Below are 16,398 nucleotides of genomic sequence, written 5' to 3'. Positions count from 1 at the left end.
CCAAAACCAGTCCAACCTGTCTCTGCCTCCCTAACCGGTTCTTCCTCTCACCCATCCCTTCCTCCCACCCCAAGCCGCACCCCCAGCTACCTACTAACCTCATCCCACCTCCTTGACCTGTCTGTCTTCACTGGGCTGACCTATCCCCTCCCTACCTCCCCACCTACACTCTCTCCACCTATCTTCTTTACTCTCCATCTTCGGTCCGCCTCCCCCTCTCTCCCTATTTATTCCAGCTCCCTCTCCCCATCCCCCTCTCTGATGAAGGGTCTAGGCCCGAAACGTCAGCTTTTGTGCTCCTGAGATGCTGCTTGGCCTGCTGTGTTCATCCAGCCTCACAAAATTTATTTCTTTACTTTCTTCAAGGGCTGAGTCTCCTTTATTTGGCCCTGCTTTTCCAATTCTTCCCACCTTCTGTTTTCAGGGAAATAGAAGTCTGCCTCATCCTCTTGCAATGCTCAAAGTGAAGCATCTTCAGTGTCTGCTAGCCAAAGAATATCCAAATATGTACAACCACTTAATAAAGAAGTATACTTATTAGGAATTATGTAGGTGTCAATTTCATTTTTCCATGCGGCTTCTAGGCCTTGATTCGTGTACTTTGAGTCTCAAAATTTGATGGAAGACAGCTTGAGGTTGTTTGGTCTCCATCAAGGCACAGCACCCTTAAGTCTTTATACAAATAATCCAGTAGCCAATTTAAAATTAATTTATCTGCGATTGACTTAAATTTCTCCGTATCAAAAATCATCTCACGGGCAATTGTGCTTTTACGTCAGTAGCTGGGGAAAATATAGATCATTATCACATAGAACTGGAGTCTGGTTTTTCACTTTCCCTGAGAAGAATGTTTCTTGTTCATCTTGGTCCTCAGAGATAGCAACTTCTCGTACCACAGCAAACTGAAGTGATTTGCTGTTAAACTTTTCATGGTAGGTTGAGATCACCTATGGCCACTGTAGAAATATGTTTGAAAGTAGCCTACCTTATTATATACACTGCATTCTCTATCGGTGGGTAGGCAGAGCTGTCAATGCAAACTTTACACACCACAATATGCACAAGAAGCAATAGCGGGTGCAATGATGTCTTCCCATTGTTATTGCTATAGTAACATTAAGTAGCCGAAAGTTGCATTTCTAACTTTCTGATTAACAAACTTGAATCAGTGATGATTCCTGCTCTAAGAACATTGGTAGAACATTGTAGAAAACTCTGTTTTGATTGCAAAGGCCAAATAATTCCAGTCATTTCCATCTCTTTCCAACAATTATGTAGGTCCTCTCTTTCATGAATTTATTTTGCTCCAAGAAATTCTGATTAACTTATTATTCACTATGACAATTGATTTCTTCCTGTTGCTAATGTTATACTCTGCTAAGGACTTTCATCACTCCTTCCAGCTTCCATGTCAGATTTCCTGCTCCATGGTTCAGTGTCAAAGTAAATGTTGAAATCTGTTACTAGTTCAGCCCAATACCGCTGAGTTTGATTTTTAAGTAATTCACCCACTTCTGGTTTGGATGACTGGGCTGGCCTTGTTGTTTTTCATTCCATGGATCTCCAGTTCCGCCGTTTCCACCTTGCAGTAATATGAGATCTACAGTCTTGAAATGAACAGCAACAGGCTTTATTAAACATAAGGTACGATTACCTTAACTTTACACTAACAAGTTAATAGATTATGACATATCGGTGTTGGATCTCCCTCTGAATCAATTGACATTCACTTGACATTCAAGAGGCAAAACAGGAACTATGTTGCCATCGTCAATAGTTGAAAAGTCGGGTAAAAGGTGTGTGGTTTTAATAACTACTTATAAACACCTATTGCGATGTTTATCACAAAAACGTTCTTGGAGCAAGAACCTTCATTCGGATTCCAGTTTGTTAATCAGAAAGTTATGAATGCAACTTTCAGTTACATAATGTTATTAAAGCAACAATGATGGGAAGATATCATTGCACCTGCCAATGCTTCTTGTTTATATTGTGGTGGGTAATGTTTGCACTGACGGTCCTGCGTGCCCATAGACACAGAATGCTGTATATACAAAAGTTTACAGTCCACTAAAAATAACCTGAATTTAAACAAGAATTATTGTATAAGGCAATAGTTCTGAATTAGTTGAGCTGTACAAGCTCTGCCTAATCTGAAATGTGATACAGTTTTTGCGTGGAGAAAGGGTTAGTTTTACACAAGATCCCAATATGGATACATGAGATATCCCTGGCTGCTGACAATTATAACTATATTCAATTAATGTTAATTTTATCTATTGCCGTAATGCTTATGTAAAACAAGTGCCTCTTCTTGTTAAAACTCAATCACATTCTATTCTCTGCCACTAATAAGTAGACACTTAAATTTAGACTCATCATAGAAATGAGGATTGGTGGCAGCAAACTATCCCCATCATATCCCTGCAATGGTTGGTAACAAAAAGGTTCAACTAGAATGGCCAGAGGTAAGGAGTCTACTATTTGAAAACAAGGCATACACATAAACCAACTGTTCCAAATTGCCATGCATTATCATCTAAGGTCTATTTAGTATCTAATGTGCACATACATTCCAATACACTGTCACAGGTCCACATGTTCAGCATTTGTCATTATTACTGCAATATACAGGGTTAATGTTCATCTGTAAATAAGATATTAGTGTTCTCAACAATGTAAAATCACATGGGCTTTTAGAATTACTGAGCAATAGTTCTTTGAAGAAACCTCACATTAAATCCTATCCTCTGTACACTTTGAAGATAATGCTCAACAAAAGGTAATATTTCCACATAAAATAACACCAGACAACTATTATAAAAGAACGAGGTGGCACAATGGAGATTCTACCATTATTCTACCATTATTTATGTAGACTTTTTAAAAAATTAAATCATTTCTATATTTGTTTCTCTCCTCAAGAACTGGGTAGTTGCTTTTCTCACTGTTATTCTACTCAGGTACAGCAAGGCCTGAATCAGTGCAATGAGCTTTAAAAAGCTGCCTTTTATCTACTACTGCAGACCTGAATATCTGAAGTCTTCATATCGTGTTGCTTCTACAGCAAGTCCTTTTGACATTCTCCCATTTTCCCAGGTTGTAGAGAAAGGGGGTTGAGTAGAAGCATTGCCAGACAGGTGCACTGGCACCTTCTCTGTGTCTGCGTCATCTGTCATTATGTCATTACAGGGTCAAGCATTCTTGCACATGCAGGAAGTCACCTTCATAGAGAAGAGCACATTTCCCAAAAAAAGCCTTTATATAAATCTAAACAGAGCTGAAGTCACATCTGGAACATACATCTACCACTGACTTTCAAGGTAACTGCTAACTTGACCTTACAATCCACAGACTCGCTGCAAACAGCAGCAGGTAGTCCCATCATATTGTAAAAACAGCAATGTGCAGTTGCAGCATGCAGATAAAGGTGCCTTGCTTGCGCAGGAACCCCCATTCGGTTGTCCTTTATGGTAAACATTTAGCCATACAATGGAAAAGAGGTTTTGGCATCATGCAGGCATGAGATAGGGCACAGGAAACCATCACCATTAGTAAGTATTCTGAGAGAGATAAATTTGTACAAATAACTGACCGCTGATTAAGACTTCTAAGACTGCCTGCAGTTAACTAAAAAAAATCAATCAAATGCCAAAGTCCCACAATGCCCAGCAGTTATTTGCACACATGCCCCACACACTAAGCAAAAAGATAATTCCAGCCATTTACCACAGGATCACATTTAACCACATGAAGTTTAGTTGAACTCATCTGAAAAAGTCGCGGAACACAGTTAGATGTAAGTCTTACATTTTTCCTGATTTCCAAAGCACTCCACTTCATTTGGATGTCTCTCTAAGGACTTCTTCTTGTTTCTGCAGCTTATACTTAATAAAGTTGCAGATTGGAAAATGGTTGTTCCCACAGAGATTCTCCTGTTTATCAACTGTTTGTGGATAGATAGAGAGAGAGAGAGAGAGAGAGAGAGAGAGAGAGAGAGAGAGAGAGGGGAAGAGAAACAGCAGGAAATGTGGGAAGCAGTCCTCCTTTGCAGAGCTGAGTAGGTATGTAAGAAGTCTCTCATTCTCCACATTTACTTTCCTGTTAGGATCATGCAAGGTTCTCTTCACAGCGTTAGCATCATCAAAAATAAATCACTTCTAGATGTTGATGATTGAATCAAACAAACCATTTGTAGCTGCATGTGCTCCGAAATACCATAGCCAGAAACAAAGGGTTAAGGGTCAGCAGACTATTTTATAGGGCTTCACAGAGTGATTGTGGACCCTGAACAAAAAACAAATAACCCTGAGATTTATGATGTTGGAGTAGGAAATTTGCTCAACACCATCACTGAATTACAAAGTTGTGACTTCACTGATTTGGTGGAAATATTTTGGACTGTTAACAGTGAATAAAATTTAGACACTGAGAACCAGAAATGTTTGCAAGGAATCAAAAACAACAGGCTAGCCAATGAAAAGTATACCCGACTTAAGATTGCATCACAACTCCATGAGCAATCAGTGATAATAGATTGAAGTCTATTGCAAAATCCTGAGGTAACTCGGAAGAGACAAGGTCAAGTTGAAATATTTGACCTTCTCATCTTCCATTGGACAGTGTCCATTAAACGGTAATGAAAGTCAAAAGTGAGGAAGAAAACAATTGTTTCACCATCTACCGAAGGTGAATGCAAAAATCTAAAATTAGTCAAGAAGTTTGAAGGAATAGCTCGATGCATAAACACAGACCTACAGATGGGTGGAGTACAAATATCCACCGAAACAGAATTAAGGAGCATACATTCCATGAATGCCACCACTAAGAAGTGAGCAGAAGTGTCCAAGAGCTCAAAGTACTACAATGAAAATAATGCCATCTCAAACAGGGGCAATATCTCCTGGAAAAGAAATCCAAGAGATTAAGGACAACACATCTGCTGGAGGAACACAGCAAGCCCAGCAGCATCAGAGGAGCAGTAAAGTGGATGTTTCAGGTCAGGACCCTTCTTCTGAAATGGGGGAGGCAGAAGGGAGCTGGGGCATAAACAGAGAGAGGCGGGGTGGCGCTGGAGGAGGGAGGTGGGATGGTGATAGGTGAGTGGAAGTAGAGAGTGGTGGGGATTGGTCAGTGAGGTGGGAGTAGCGGATAAATGGGAGGGCAGGCAGACAGGTTGTCTCAGGTCAAGGAGGCGGGAATGAGAGGGAGGGTTGGTCATGGGATGAGGCTGGGGGTGGGGAGATTTTAAAACAAAAGTTTACTGGAGAATGAGTGTCATTAGCATCACCTACTGTGAGTATAATATGAGGACTGGTAGGGAGGGTGACTGCAAGAGTAACTATGAGGTCACAGTGGTTAGCAGTGCTGCCTCACAGCATTAGGGACCTGAGATTGATTCTACCCTCAGGTGACTGTGTGGACTCTGCTTATTCTCCCTGTGTCTCTGTGGGTTTCCTCCAGATACTGTAGTTTCTTCCCACAGTCCAAAGATGTGCAGGCTAGGTGGATTAGCCATGGGAAATGCCAGGTTACAGGGATGGGATGGGTCTGGGTGGGATGTTCTTCGGATGGTTGGTGTTCACTGAATGGGCCAAATGGCCTGCTTCTACACTGTAGGGTGTCTATAATACAAATCCTGTGGGAGTCAGACCTAGGGCTAGGTCCTCCAAATAGTCTCTGTAATGTTTTAAACCATTTCCTTCTGACATGTGAATAGGTGCCAAGGTGTAATAAACAAAATCTTTTTTGTAACAAGAGAGTCTTCTGGTTAGATCAGAAGGTGTCTATTCTCATGCAGACCAGACCATGTAGTCCCTGGAGAAACACACAGCTAAGTGGTATTGGTGGTAACACATGCAAAATGATCTAGAGGCAATTTGAAATGACACCACTGGAGGCCTGAGAGCAACCTGCCATCCACTTCCTCAGTTAAAATTGGTGAGTGCCCCAAGGAGACAGAAGAGGAAAAATATGTAAAGTTTTCACTCAAATACAAATCAGTAAATAAGCAAACACTTCTCAAATAACGCCATGCAACATAATAGCCATGTACAGCAGGGTTGTCAAATTTAATCAGGGCACACAAACCATTTATATTGTCCTTTAAGCTTTGCTATTCTAGCGTAATTGCTAAGCTGTACATAACCAGAGCACATTCCTGTTGATAAAAGAAAAACGTCAATGTAACAGGTATTGAAACCATTTGATTACACTTGAAGAGCAAAATGTGATCCACTGGGAGAAAAAGTACCACCCAAATGAGCTTAAGCTGTTTTTTACTGCAAATACAAAATAAACTATTACATTATGTAACAATCACTTGAAAACATACAAAAACTGGAAACATCCTATTGATCAGAAGCACATATTGCTAGCATTACACTGGATATTTAATGTGTGTGTTATTCCAATTTCACAGTTTTAAATTTTGACCAAAGTTTCTGCTGAATATAAACATACAGTTGAGAGTTGTCAATAAAGGCACAAGTAGCGATTATTATCATGATTTCACAGCCTCAACTGTGGCAATGCAAGCTTATAAATCATGACTAAGTGAGGAGGAGTAGCTCAAAAGCCAACGAATTTGGGTCTTCATTGAAAATACGAATCATGGCCTAATCATTGTGACTTTGATAAGAAATTAACGGCAATCATCTTCTGGAAATAACACATTCAACCACAAACAAACTCAGTAGCCTACAATCAAAGCATGCATGACAAGGGACCAGGATACCTTTGCTTTTTCCCTTACAAATGCCATCACTCGTTTGGTTTCTTCCTCCTGTGATTTGACAGACAGTTTTTCCAACAGAACCAGATGCTGCTCTTGCGACTGGCAATCAATGTGTGCATTAAGAATCCTCTGTCGTTGATCTTGGGCCTATTCAGGCATAAAAAAGATACAGATTATGATTCACATGAGTATCAAACATGATTCAAGAGTAATTGTTCTTTTGTTCAATATTTTAACATTACCCTTAGCTCCACATTTGTCTCCTTTTCTTTATCTTAGAAAACTATATAAGTATGAAATGGTTCTCCAAATAATTTTTGTTGGCCTGTAATATTATTGACTGAAAGTACTTCCAGCCATTTTGTATGTTCAATAAAAAAGATTATTCACTGGAGTTCATGTAGAACAAAAAGGACGTTATTAGTGGGTTATCCTATTCAAATTTTCTCAACTATGTTTTTCAATGAGTGCACCACTAATCCTTAATTCCAAATGATTTGTAATTGGTAATTAAAACTGTAACAAAAGTACAGTAATTCAATAAAACAAGCAATATAGTAAATTAACATTTTTAAGGTAACTTGCTACAGTCGTTTGAAAACGGCAAGAATTATTTTGTTGTGGGGTGCTGAGAGATGACAGCACAACACAGTAGGCTGAAATGACATTGTTGTTTAGTTTTTAGCTCTGACCTGTTCCAGTGAAAGCCTGCCAACCATAATCACGTCATCTTGTATGTTCTCCTCGAACTGTTCAACATAAGGAGGGATCGTCTCACTCTCCACCTCCTGCCGCAGGCCCAATATATTGCTGTGAACTCCAGTGCTTTCACGCCCCATGCAAGGTCCAGTGGTTTCTGTCATTAGATACATGGAAAGTGCTCCTGAACACGTTACAGCATGGCTTCTTTATGAGTCTGACCTTTAGTTAGAGCACTAGCCTCAAGAGCTCCATGTATTTAAAACAACCATTATATGTTCCCCTGTTAAATTCTTCATACACTGTGCATTACATTGTACAAGATAGTTATGAAGTGATATGGGCATGTTCTATGAATACAAGGGAGTAGAAATTTGCACTTGCTGGACAGCCAGCAGAATCTTCACTGAAAGCTGCCTTTAAAATTCACCTGAGATATTTTTGAGGGACATTGCTTTTTCTCAAAAGTCACTGGACAATTCTTCTTTCTATATGATTTGGTTGAGAGTAAAGAAGGCATGGTTAGTAAGTTTGTGGTTGATGCCAAAATTGGTGACATTTTCTAAGATTACAAAGGGATCTTGATCAAATTGGTCAATGGGCTAAAAAAATGGCAGGTGGAGTGCAATCTGGAGAAATGCGAGGTATTGCACTTTGATACAATAAACAAGGGTATGGGTTATACAATTAATGGTAGGGCCTTGGGTAGTGTTGTAGACAGAGGGACCTAGGGGTTCAGGTACATAACTCCTTAAAGTTTGCATCACATATAGACAAGATGGTTTAAAAGGCATTTAGCACGCTTATGTGAGGTTATACAGAACACTGGTGAGGCCTCTTCTGGAGTACTGTGTCCAGTTCTGGTCACCCAGTTATAGGAAGGATATATTTAAGCTGGAGAGAATTCAAGAGAGATTTACCAGGATGTTGCTGGGTGTGGAACGTTTGAGTTCTAAGGAAAGGCTGGACAGACTGGGATTCACTGGAGCATAGTAGGTTGAGAGATGACTTCATAGAAGTTTATAATACAATGAGAGGTATAGATAGAGTTGCTGGAAGTTGTTTTTTTCCTCAGATAACAAATTTCATGACTAGGGGCACATTTTTAAGGTGAAAAGGGAGAAATACAAAAAAGACATGAGGCAAATTTTTTAGACAAAGGGTTGCTCACGTCTGGAATGAATTTCCTGGTGAAGTGGTGGATGCCGGTACAATTACAACATTTAAAAGACAGTTGGATGGATATACGGTTAGAAAAGGTTTGGAGGGATACAGGCCAGGAGCAGGCAGGTGGCAGGTGGGACTAGTTTAGTTAGGGGTTATGTCTAGCATGGACTGGTTGGACTGAAGGGTCTGTTTCCGTGCTGTATGACTCAATGACTCTATGTCTTAGACTGTAAGATGGCAATCGCAGAGCTCTGCTTGGTTATGACGCAACGTGCCATGGGCATGGACAGAAAACTATGGAGTGCTGAACAGTTGTCAGTATTTATTCCTCCTGCCATGCTTGTTGCTGCTCCTATTAGCAGACTTGCAATCATGTATTTTTATTGAGTCAATGCAGGGGCAAATACTAAATGATGTCCAAGACACTTCATAGGTGACTGGTAACTTGCCTGTCTATACTTCATGACTATGTCTTTGGGTGCACCTTGTTGCCTTCTGAGCTACTGTCCAACTAATTTGTTCAGATCTTCTGCTTTTGTACCTATTAGATTGAGTGATGCCTTCACACCGTGCCAGCTAAAGCCCTTACTTCCAGTCAAAATCCCAGGGTAGGGTGACTGGTGTGGTGGCTGCTCCTCTTGATGTGAGTGTGTGGCTGAGTAAAAGATCAAGGGTACTAAGTCTCACAAAGACTTCCAGTTTATCTATTTATTTTGTACATTTTTCTTTCATGTTAAAACAATGCTGCGTCCCAATTAGATTTTGTACCCCTTGTTGATTTGGAACAAATGCAGGATTTGTACTTGAGCTCATCAGTGGCAAATGAACAGGGATAACTTGAATGTTTTCTAAGAAAGACAAACAGAAGGCATGTCCAGTCCTTGGATGGGACAGAGATAATGGGAACTGCAGATGCTGGAGAATCCAAGAAAACAAAGTACGAAGCTGGATGAACACAGCAGGCCAAGCAGCATCTCAGGAGCACAAAAGCTGATGTTTCGGGCCTAGACCCTTGGCTAAGGGTCTAGGCCCGAAACGTCAGTTTTTGTGCTCCTGAGATGCTATTTGGCCTGCTGTGTTCATCCAGCCCCACACTTTGTTATTTTGGATGGGACAGGACTTGCTAGGACACTGCCATTGACACACGAGATTCATGGTCTTCATCACTACCCTGCCTTTTTTTTTGTAATTCATTCACAGGATGAGAGGTATCGCTGGCTAGGCAGCATTTATTGCCAATCCCTAATTGCCCACAGGTCAGTTAAGAGTCAACCATATTGCTGTGGGTCTGGAGTCACATGTATGCCAGATCAGGTAAGGATGACAGTTTCCTTGTCTAAAGGAGAATTATGAACCAGGTGGGTTTTTCCCCAAAAATCAATAATGGATTCATGGTCATCATCAGATTCTTAATGCCAGGTATTTATTGAATTCAAATTCCACCAGCTGCTGTGGCAGGATGTGAAACTGGGTCCACAGAACATTCACTGGCTCTCTGGAGTAACAGTCCAGAAATAATACCTCTAGGTCATCAGCTCCTTGTAAATATCTCAAGCAGCAGGAGATCAGTGTTATTCTGATTGACCGTATTACACATACCAATCGCCATGAAAAAGCAAAAGGTTGTCCCGCCGAAAAAAATGATAGGTTTCTGCAAAACAGCTTTAATATAAAATACTCCACATGAGACGTTACTGCTTCTCCTGAAATCATCCAATGAGGTATTGGGGAAAACGACACCAAGCTTTAAATGGTTTTCCAACAATGGCACACTTTACCAGGTGCAACCAACTCACTAGCACATTTTAGAAACAAGTTGGAGAATGCTTATAGCAACAATCCATCACAGTTACCCCCGTCATAAAAGGGCCTTGAGCTTATCTGAGAATAGGCTGCTGTGCTCCTGAACATCAGCAGCAAAAATGCACATTGGCAATGACAATTTAATGTTCTGTGTTCACGATCTTTGAGCTGCTTTTTACTAAAATACCCAATGAAACCTATCAAATAAAATTGGCCAAATGTATTCATGCATTTGATTCTGATGAACTGCCGTGTACTGTGCCTCCACAATCTAAAGCTAAATCGCATTGCAAGATGTCAAACACAAGCTGTTATTCTGTTATATTATTTGTATTTATACTAGAAATGGATTTCAGAGAAAGTAATTGTCTGATAGTCTTTGAAATGAGCTCAACACCACATCTGGCATAATATCAAAATATATTTTTTTTCAGGTTACAGGATTATGACCTTCTTCTCTTTCCTTTCCCAAGCACCCACCAAAAACAAAAAATGATGGATGATTTGTCAGCAACAATATTACAAATCCAAGCTCCAATTATATAAAATTTTGGACTTGCATGTGATGGAGTGCAGTTTTACGTCCAAACTTAAATACACTACAGTGCACTTATTTGGATCACTTACACTGAAGGTGGTTTCTCGCCAGTTGAAGTATTTCCTTAATAAATACTGGTCTTGTTTTAAAGGAATACCACACATAAAACAATAATGACCTTACCCTTCCTCGATTATAGAATGAGGCCACCTTTTACTCGCCACAGCTCCACAAGGAGCATTGTGATCTCCAAGTCAGAAAACTGTGTTCCCATCCCACTCCAGTGCAATAGTGTTGGAGCACTTAGGACCCTCTTCTCCCAAGAATACTGATTTTTTTTTCTGCTCAGCATTTTCCTGTCATGATGCTCCCTGCTCCGTGGTGAGGGGTACTGCACAGTGAAATTCAGTAAACCTCGCCCCTGTACAGTTTCCATCAGATTTCTTTTCACCCAATTTGAGATAAGTCATGTTTTTAACCCTCGAAAGCTCGAGAAAGTGACAACATTGAGGTATGCTGAATTTATACAAGACCTCGCTTGGAGTAATATCTACAGTTCTGGGCCCCACACTATACTGACAGACGCGAACGCATTGGCGAAAGTGCAGAGGTAGTTTGTAGAAATAGATCAAGGGATGAGAAAGTTCAGTTCTGAGAACTGATTGGAGAGACCAGGACTGTTCTCCTTGGAGGGAAAGGGGCGAAGAGGATCGCTAACAAAAGTTTTCAAAATAATGGGAGATTTGAAGAGAATCAATAGGTGAAATTGTTCTCACGTGTAAAGGTTTGAGAATGAGATAACAAAGATTGAAAGTGAATTAAAGCAATGATAGCCAATGACCTGTCCTGGACTTCCCAAGTAGTTGCGATGGTCAAGAAGGCACAGCAACGCCTCTTCTTCTTCAGGCGGCTCGGGAAATTTAGTATTACCTAAAGGTCCCTCACAAACTTCTACCATTGCACCATTGAAAGCATAATGTCCGGGTGTATAATGACCTGGTATGGCAGCTGCTCTGCCCAGGGCCATAAGAAATTGCAGAAGATGGTGTGCACAGCCCAGGCCGTCATGGAAGCCAACCTTCCACCCATGGTCTCTATTTACATGGCTCAATGCTACGAAAGGCTGCCGATATCATCAAAGACCCATCGCACCCTGGTAATGCTCTCCTATAACCTCTTCCATCAAGCAGAAGATACAGATGCCTGTAGACATACACCAGCAGGTTGAAGAAAATCTTCTTCCTGGCCATTATCAGTGTGATGAATGGGCTCTCTAGTCTCAAATGATCCTGGTTTAGTTAACATTGATTGGGCCTAGTGCACACACTGTGCAATATAATCTGTATGCCACTGCCTAAGTCTTTTTGCACTTCTGATCTGTACATCTTTGCTTACTATGATCTGCCTGTACCGCTTGTAAATGAAGGTTTTCAGTACACTTCGTTATGCATGACAATAAATCAGTCAATCAATCAATCAAACATAGGAAAAGTGAAGCAAGAAATAGCTATTTCATACCCTGACTGGTTTGGGTCTGAAATATACAGCCTGGAAGTGTGGCAGAGACAGCTTCAGAGGGTGGCAGAGACAGTCAAGAGGGCACTGGATGATTATTTGAACAGAAACAATGTGCAGGGAGCTGTTAGAGGGTGATGCAACAGCACAGAGTGAGTAAAAAATGAACAGACCTCAGGGATCGCATCTTAGTCTGCAGGGAGCAGTCGAAGGGTGGAGCAGCAGCACAAAGTGAGTATAAAATGAACTGAGCTCAGGGCACATTGCAACTGCGACAAAAAGAACTGGAATGACATCTCAAGGAAGCTGTCACCAGATTGGCAGGTAGGAAATCTGCACTAACTTTGAAAAAGAACACAGCAAGGAATTATTAATAAATTAATTAACTCATTAATAAATTCATATAAATTAATAAAATATTTAACTAAGTTGAGGTGGCTGGACAGATGATGTGCTGTAGCTATATGATGTGAAAGCTGGCTGATCCCATTGCGAGCTGCAGTGACTACACCTGCAGCAAGAGTTGGTTGGTCAAGGAACTTCAGCTCAGAGTTGATGAGCTGGAATCTGAGCTTCAAACACTGCAGCACATCTGGGGGGGGGAGAAGTATGGGATGCTTTGATTCAGTAGGTGGCCAAACCTGGTAGATTAAATTCAAATTCAGTCAGTGATCAGGGGCAGCATGGTATAATTGCAAGTGAGGCAGGTAAAGGGATCCTGAATTGAGGCACAGAGGTGCCTCAGCTCTTGACCTTGTCCAACAGGAATGAGGTACTTGCTCCCCGAGAGGATGAGTAACAGGACCGCAGGGAGGGTGAGCCAGCTGACCACTGCATCGTGGTACAGGAGGCAATTCAAGAGTGGGGAGCAAAATGACAAGTGGTAGTTGTAGGGGAACTTTATAATTAGGGGGATTGATATATCCTTTGTAAGCAGGATCAAGAGTCCCGCATAGTACGTTGCATGCTTGATGAGGGTGAGGGACATCTCTGACCGGCTTGAAAGGATATTGGAGTGGGAGGGAGATTTCTGAAGAAGGGTCCTGACCTAAAACTTCAACTTTCCTGCTCCTCTGATGCTGCCTGGTCTGCTGTGTTCGCCCAGCTCCGTACTATGTTATCTCCGACTCCAGCATCAGCAGTTCTTACTATCTCTGAATAAAGTGCTCACTAGGACTTTAAACAAGTGAACTGGGGTTGGCGGGCAGGGGGACGGAAAAGGGGAAAACATCAGGAAGTATTATGGTAAATAGAAAAGAAAGCAGCAGGTTAACATGTCTGGAGGAAGGTTTAACTGCATTGAAGGCTATGAAAAAAGTTAAAACGAAGGAAAACTCAAGAAGTATCATTAATGGAAATATTAGAATTCAAAAAGAAGGTATAAATACTCGCATAAAGGCTCACTTGAATGCTCAGAGCATTCAAAACAAGGTTCATGAGTTACTGGCACAAATCATGGCGAATGAGCATGATTTAGAGGGCATTACAGAGACATGGTTGCAGCATGGTCACGACTGGGAATTAAACATCCAGGAATATCAGACTATTTGGAAGAGCAGACAGGAAGGTAAGGTGGGTGGGGGGGGGGGGGGGGGGGGGGTGTAGCTCTGATATTAAATGATGACATTAGGATGGTAGTGAGACATAATATAGGTTCAGTGGAGAATAAGGTTGAACCTATTTGGGTGGAAAGTAGAAATTTGAAGAAACAGTCACTGGTACAGTGTAGTGTACAGGCCACCAGATAATAACATCACACTGAGGTGGGCAATAAACAAAGAAATAACGAATGCCTGTAAAAATGGTGCAGCAATTATCATTTGAGTATTTTAATCGACATGTCGATTAGTCAAACCAGGTTGGTTAAGGGTGAGTTCATTGAATATATCTGCAATAATTTTTGTGGAACAGTATGTAATGGAACCAACAAGGGAGTAAGCAATCCTAGATCTAGTCCTGTGTAATGAGTCAGGAATAATTAATGATCTCATGGTTAGGGATCTTCTTGGAAGGAGCAATCACAGTATGGTTGAATTTAGAATACAGATGGAAAGTGAGAAGAAAATATCTGGGTCCTGTCTTTAAACAAAGGAGGCTACAAGTCGAATGGAAGCAAAAACTCTATGGAGGAATAACTGAGGAACAATGGAGGACTTTCAAAGCAATTTTTCAAAGCGCTCAGCATAAGTATATACCAAGGAAGAGGAAGGACTGTAGTGAAAAGGGGTAATCAGCCATGGATATCGAAGGAAATAAGGGAGGCTGTCAAGTTGAAAGATAAGGTATACAAAGTGGCAAACACCAGTGGGAAATTAGAAGTTTGGGAAAACTTTAAGGATCAACCGAAAGCAACAAGAAAAGCTACAAAGGAAAATAAGACAGGTTATGAGTAAACTAGCTTAGAATATAAAGACAGATAGCGAAAGTTTCTACAAATATATAAAATGAAAGAGTGATTAAGGTAAACATTTCTGAGTAAACATTTCTAGATTTCCAAAAGGCATTCAACAAGGCACCACACAAAAGGCTGCTGCACAAGATAAAGGCGCACGGTGTTATGGGCAATGTACTAGCATGGATAGAGGATTGGTTAACTAACCGGAAGCAAAGAGTGGGGGTAAATGAGCGCTTTTCTGGTTGATAATCAGTGAACTGTGGTGTGCCTCAGTGATCAGTGTTGGGACTGCAATTGTTTATAATTTACATAGACGATTTGGAGTTGAGGACCACATGTAGTGGATGACACTAGAATGTGTGATAGAGTGAAGTATGCAGAAGACTCTGGAAGTCTGCAGAGGGATAATAGTTAGTTTAAGCGAGCAAGCAAAGCCTGGAAGATGGAGTACAATGTTCATAGATGTGAAGTCGTCCATTTTGGTAGGAATAACAGTAAAAAGGACTATTATTTGAATGGTAAAAAAAATTGCAGCATGCTGCTGTGCAGAGGAACCTGGGTGTCCTTGAGCATGAATTGCAAAAGGTTGGTTTGCAGTTGCAACAGGTAATTAAGAAGGCAATTTTGTCCTTCATTGCTACAGGAATTGAATTTAAAAGCAGAGAAGCTATGTTGCAGCTGAATAGGGTGCTGGTGAGGCCACACCTGGAGTACTACATGTTGTTTTGATCTCCTTACTGGAGATAGGATGTACTGGCACAAGAAGAGGTGCAACAGAGATTTATTCAGTTAATTCTAGAGTTGAGATCATTGGCTTATGAGGACAGACTGAATAGACTGACATTATATTCATTGGAATTTTGAAGAACGAGTGAAGATCTTACAGAAACATATAAAATTATGAAGGGAATAGATAAGATAGAAGCAGGGAGGATGTTGCTGGGTGAAACTAAAACAAGACGGCATTGCCTCAAAATTAGGGGGTGCAGATTTAAGACTGAATTGAGGAGGAGTTTCTTTATCCAAAGGATTGTGAATCTGTGGAATTCCTTGCCCAGTGAAGTATTTGAGTCTTCTTCACTGAATGTTTTTAAAGCTAAGGTAGATAAATTTTTGAACAGTAAAGGGATTAAGGATTATGGCGAGAGGGTGGGTGAGTGGAGATGAGGCCATGAAAAGGTCGGCCATGATCATAGTGAATGGTGCAGCAGGCTCTAAGGGCCGGATGGCCTACTCCTGTTGCTGGTTCTTATGTTCTTATGTATGGGGAAAATGCAGGAGATTGGCACTAAGTCAAAATGCTCACTTGGAGAACCGGTGAAGACATGATGGACAGAATAGTTTTCCCTGTGACCGCGACTCTTCTGTGACTATGACGGTGTTATTCTTTTAAATATTTCACTCCAAATCATCTGCAATTGTTTCACTTCCTGCTCCCATAACTTTACATCTGCTGCTCCCTAAAACCCCACTCTGTTTCTCAGCCGTCTCACAACTTCATCCAAAGGTACAGGGTTAGTTTTCAGCTCTATTTTACTATCTGTT

The 16,398-nt window shown here is 40.9% G+C and overlaps 1 protein-coding gene across 1 annotated transcript in view; it reads right to left on the bottom strand.

The window, feature by feature from the left end:
• ofcc1 (orofacial cleft 1 candidate 1) overlaps positions 1–16,398 on the bottom strand; it is a 319,195-nt gene that overhangs the window by 227,390 nt on the left and 75,407 nt on the right. The window contains exons 6-7 of the mRNA XM_059646341.1: positions 7,429–7,592; positions 6,737–6,883 (exon numbers count right to left, since the gene is read on the bottom strand). Coding sequence (XP_059502324.1) covers positions 6,737–6,883; positions 7,429–7,592 — 311 coding nt within the window. The remainder of the gene's footprint in view (positions 1–6,736; positions 6,884–7,428; positions 7,593–16,398) is intronic.

The sequence above is a fragment of the Stegostoma tigrinum genome, chromosome 5 (assembly GCF_030684315.1).
Source record: "Stegostoma tigrinum isolate sSteTig4 chromosome 5, sSteTig4.hap1, whole genome shotgun sequence".
Lineage (NCBI taxonomy): Eukaryota > Metazoa > Chordata > Chondrichthyes > Orectolobiformes > Stegostomatidae > Stegostoma > Stegostoma tigrinum.
Note: the sequence above shows the minus strand (reverse complement) of the source record. Positions and strands in the feature narration are given on the sequence as shown.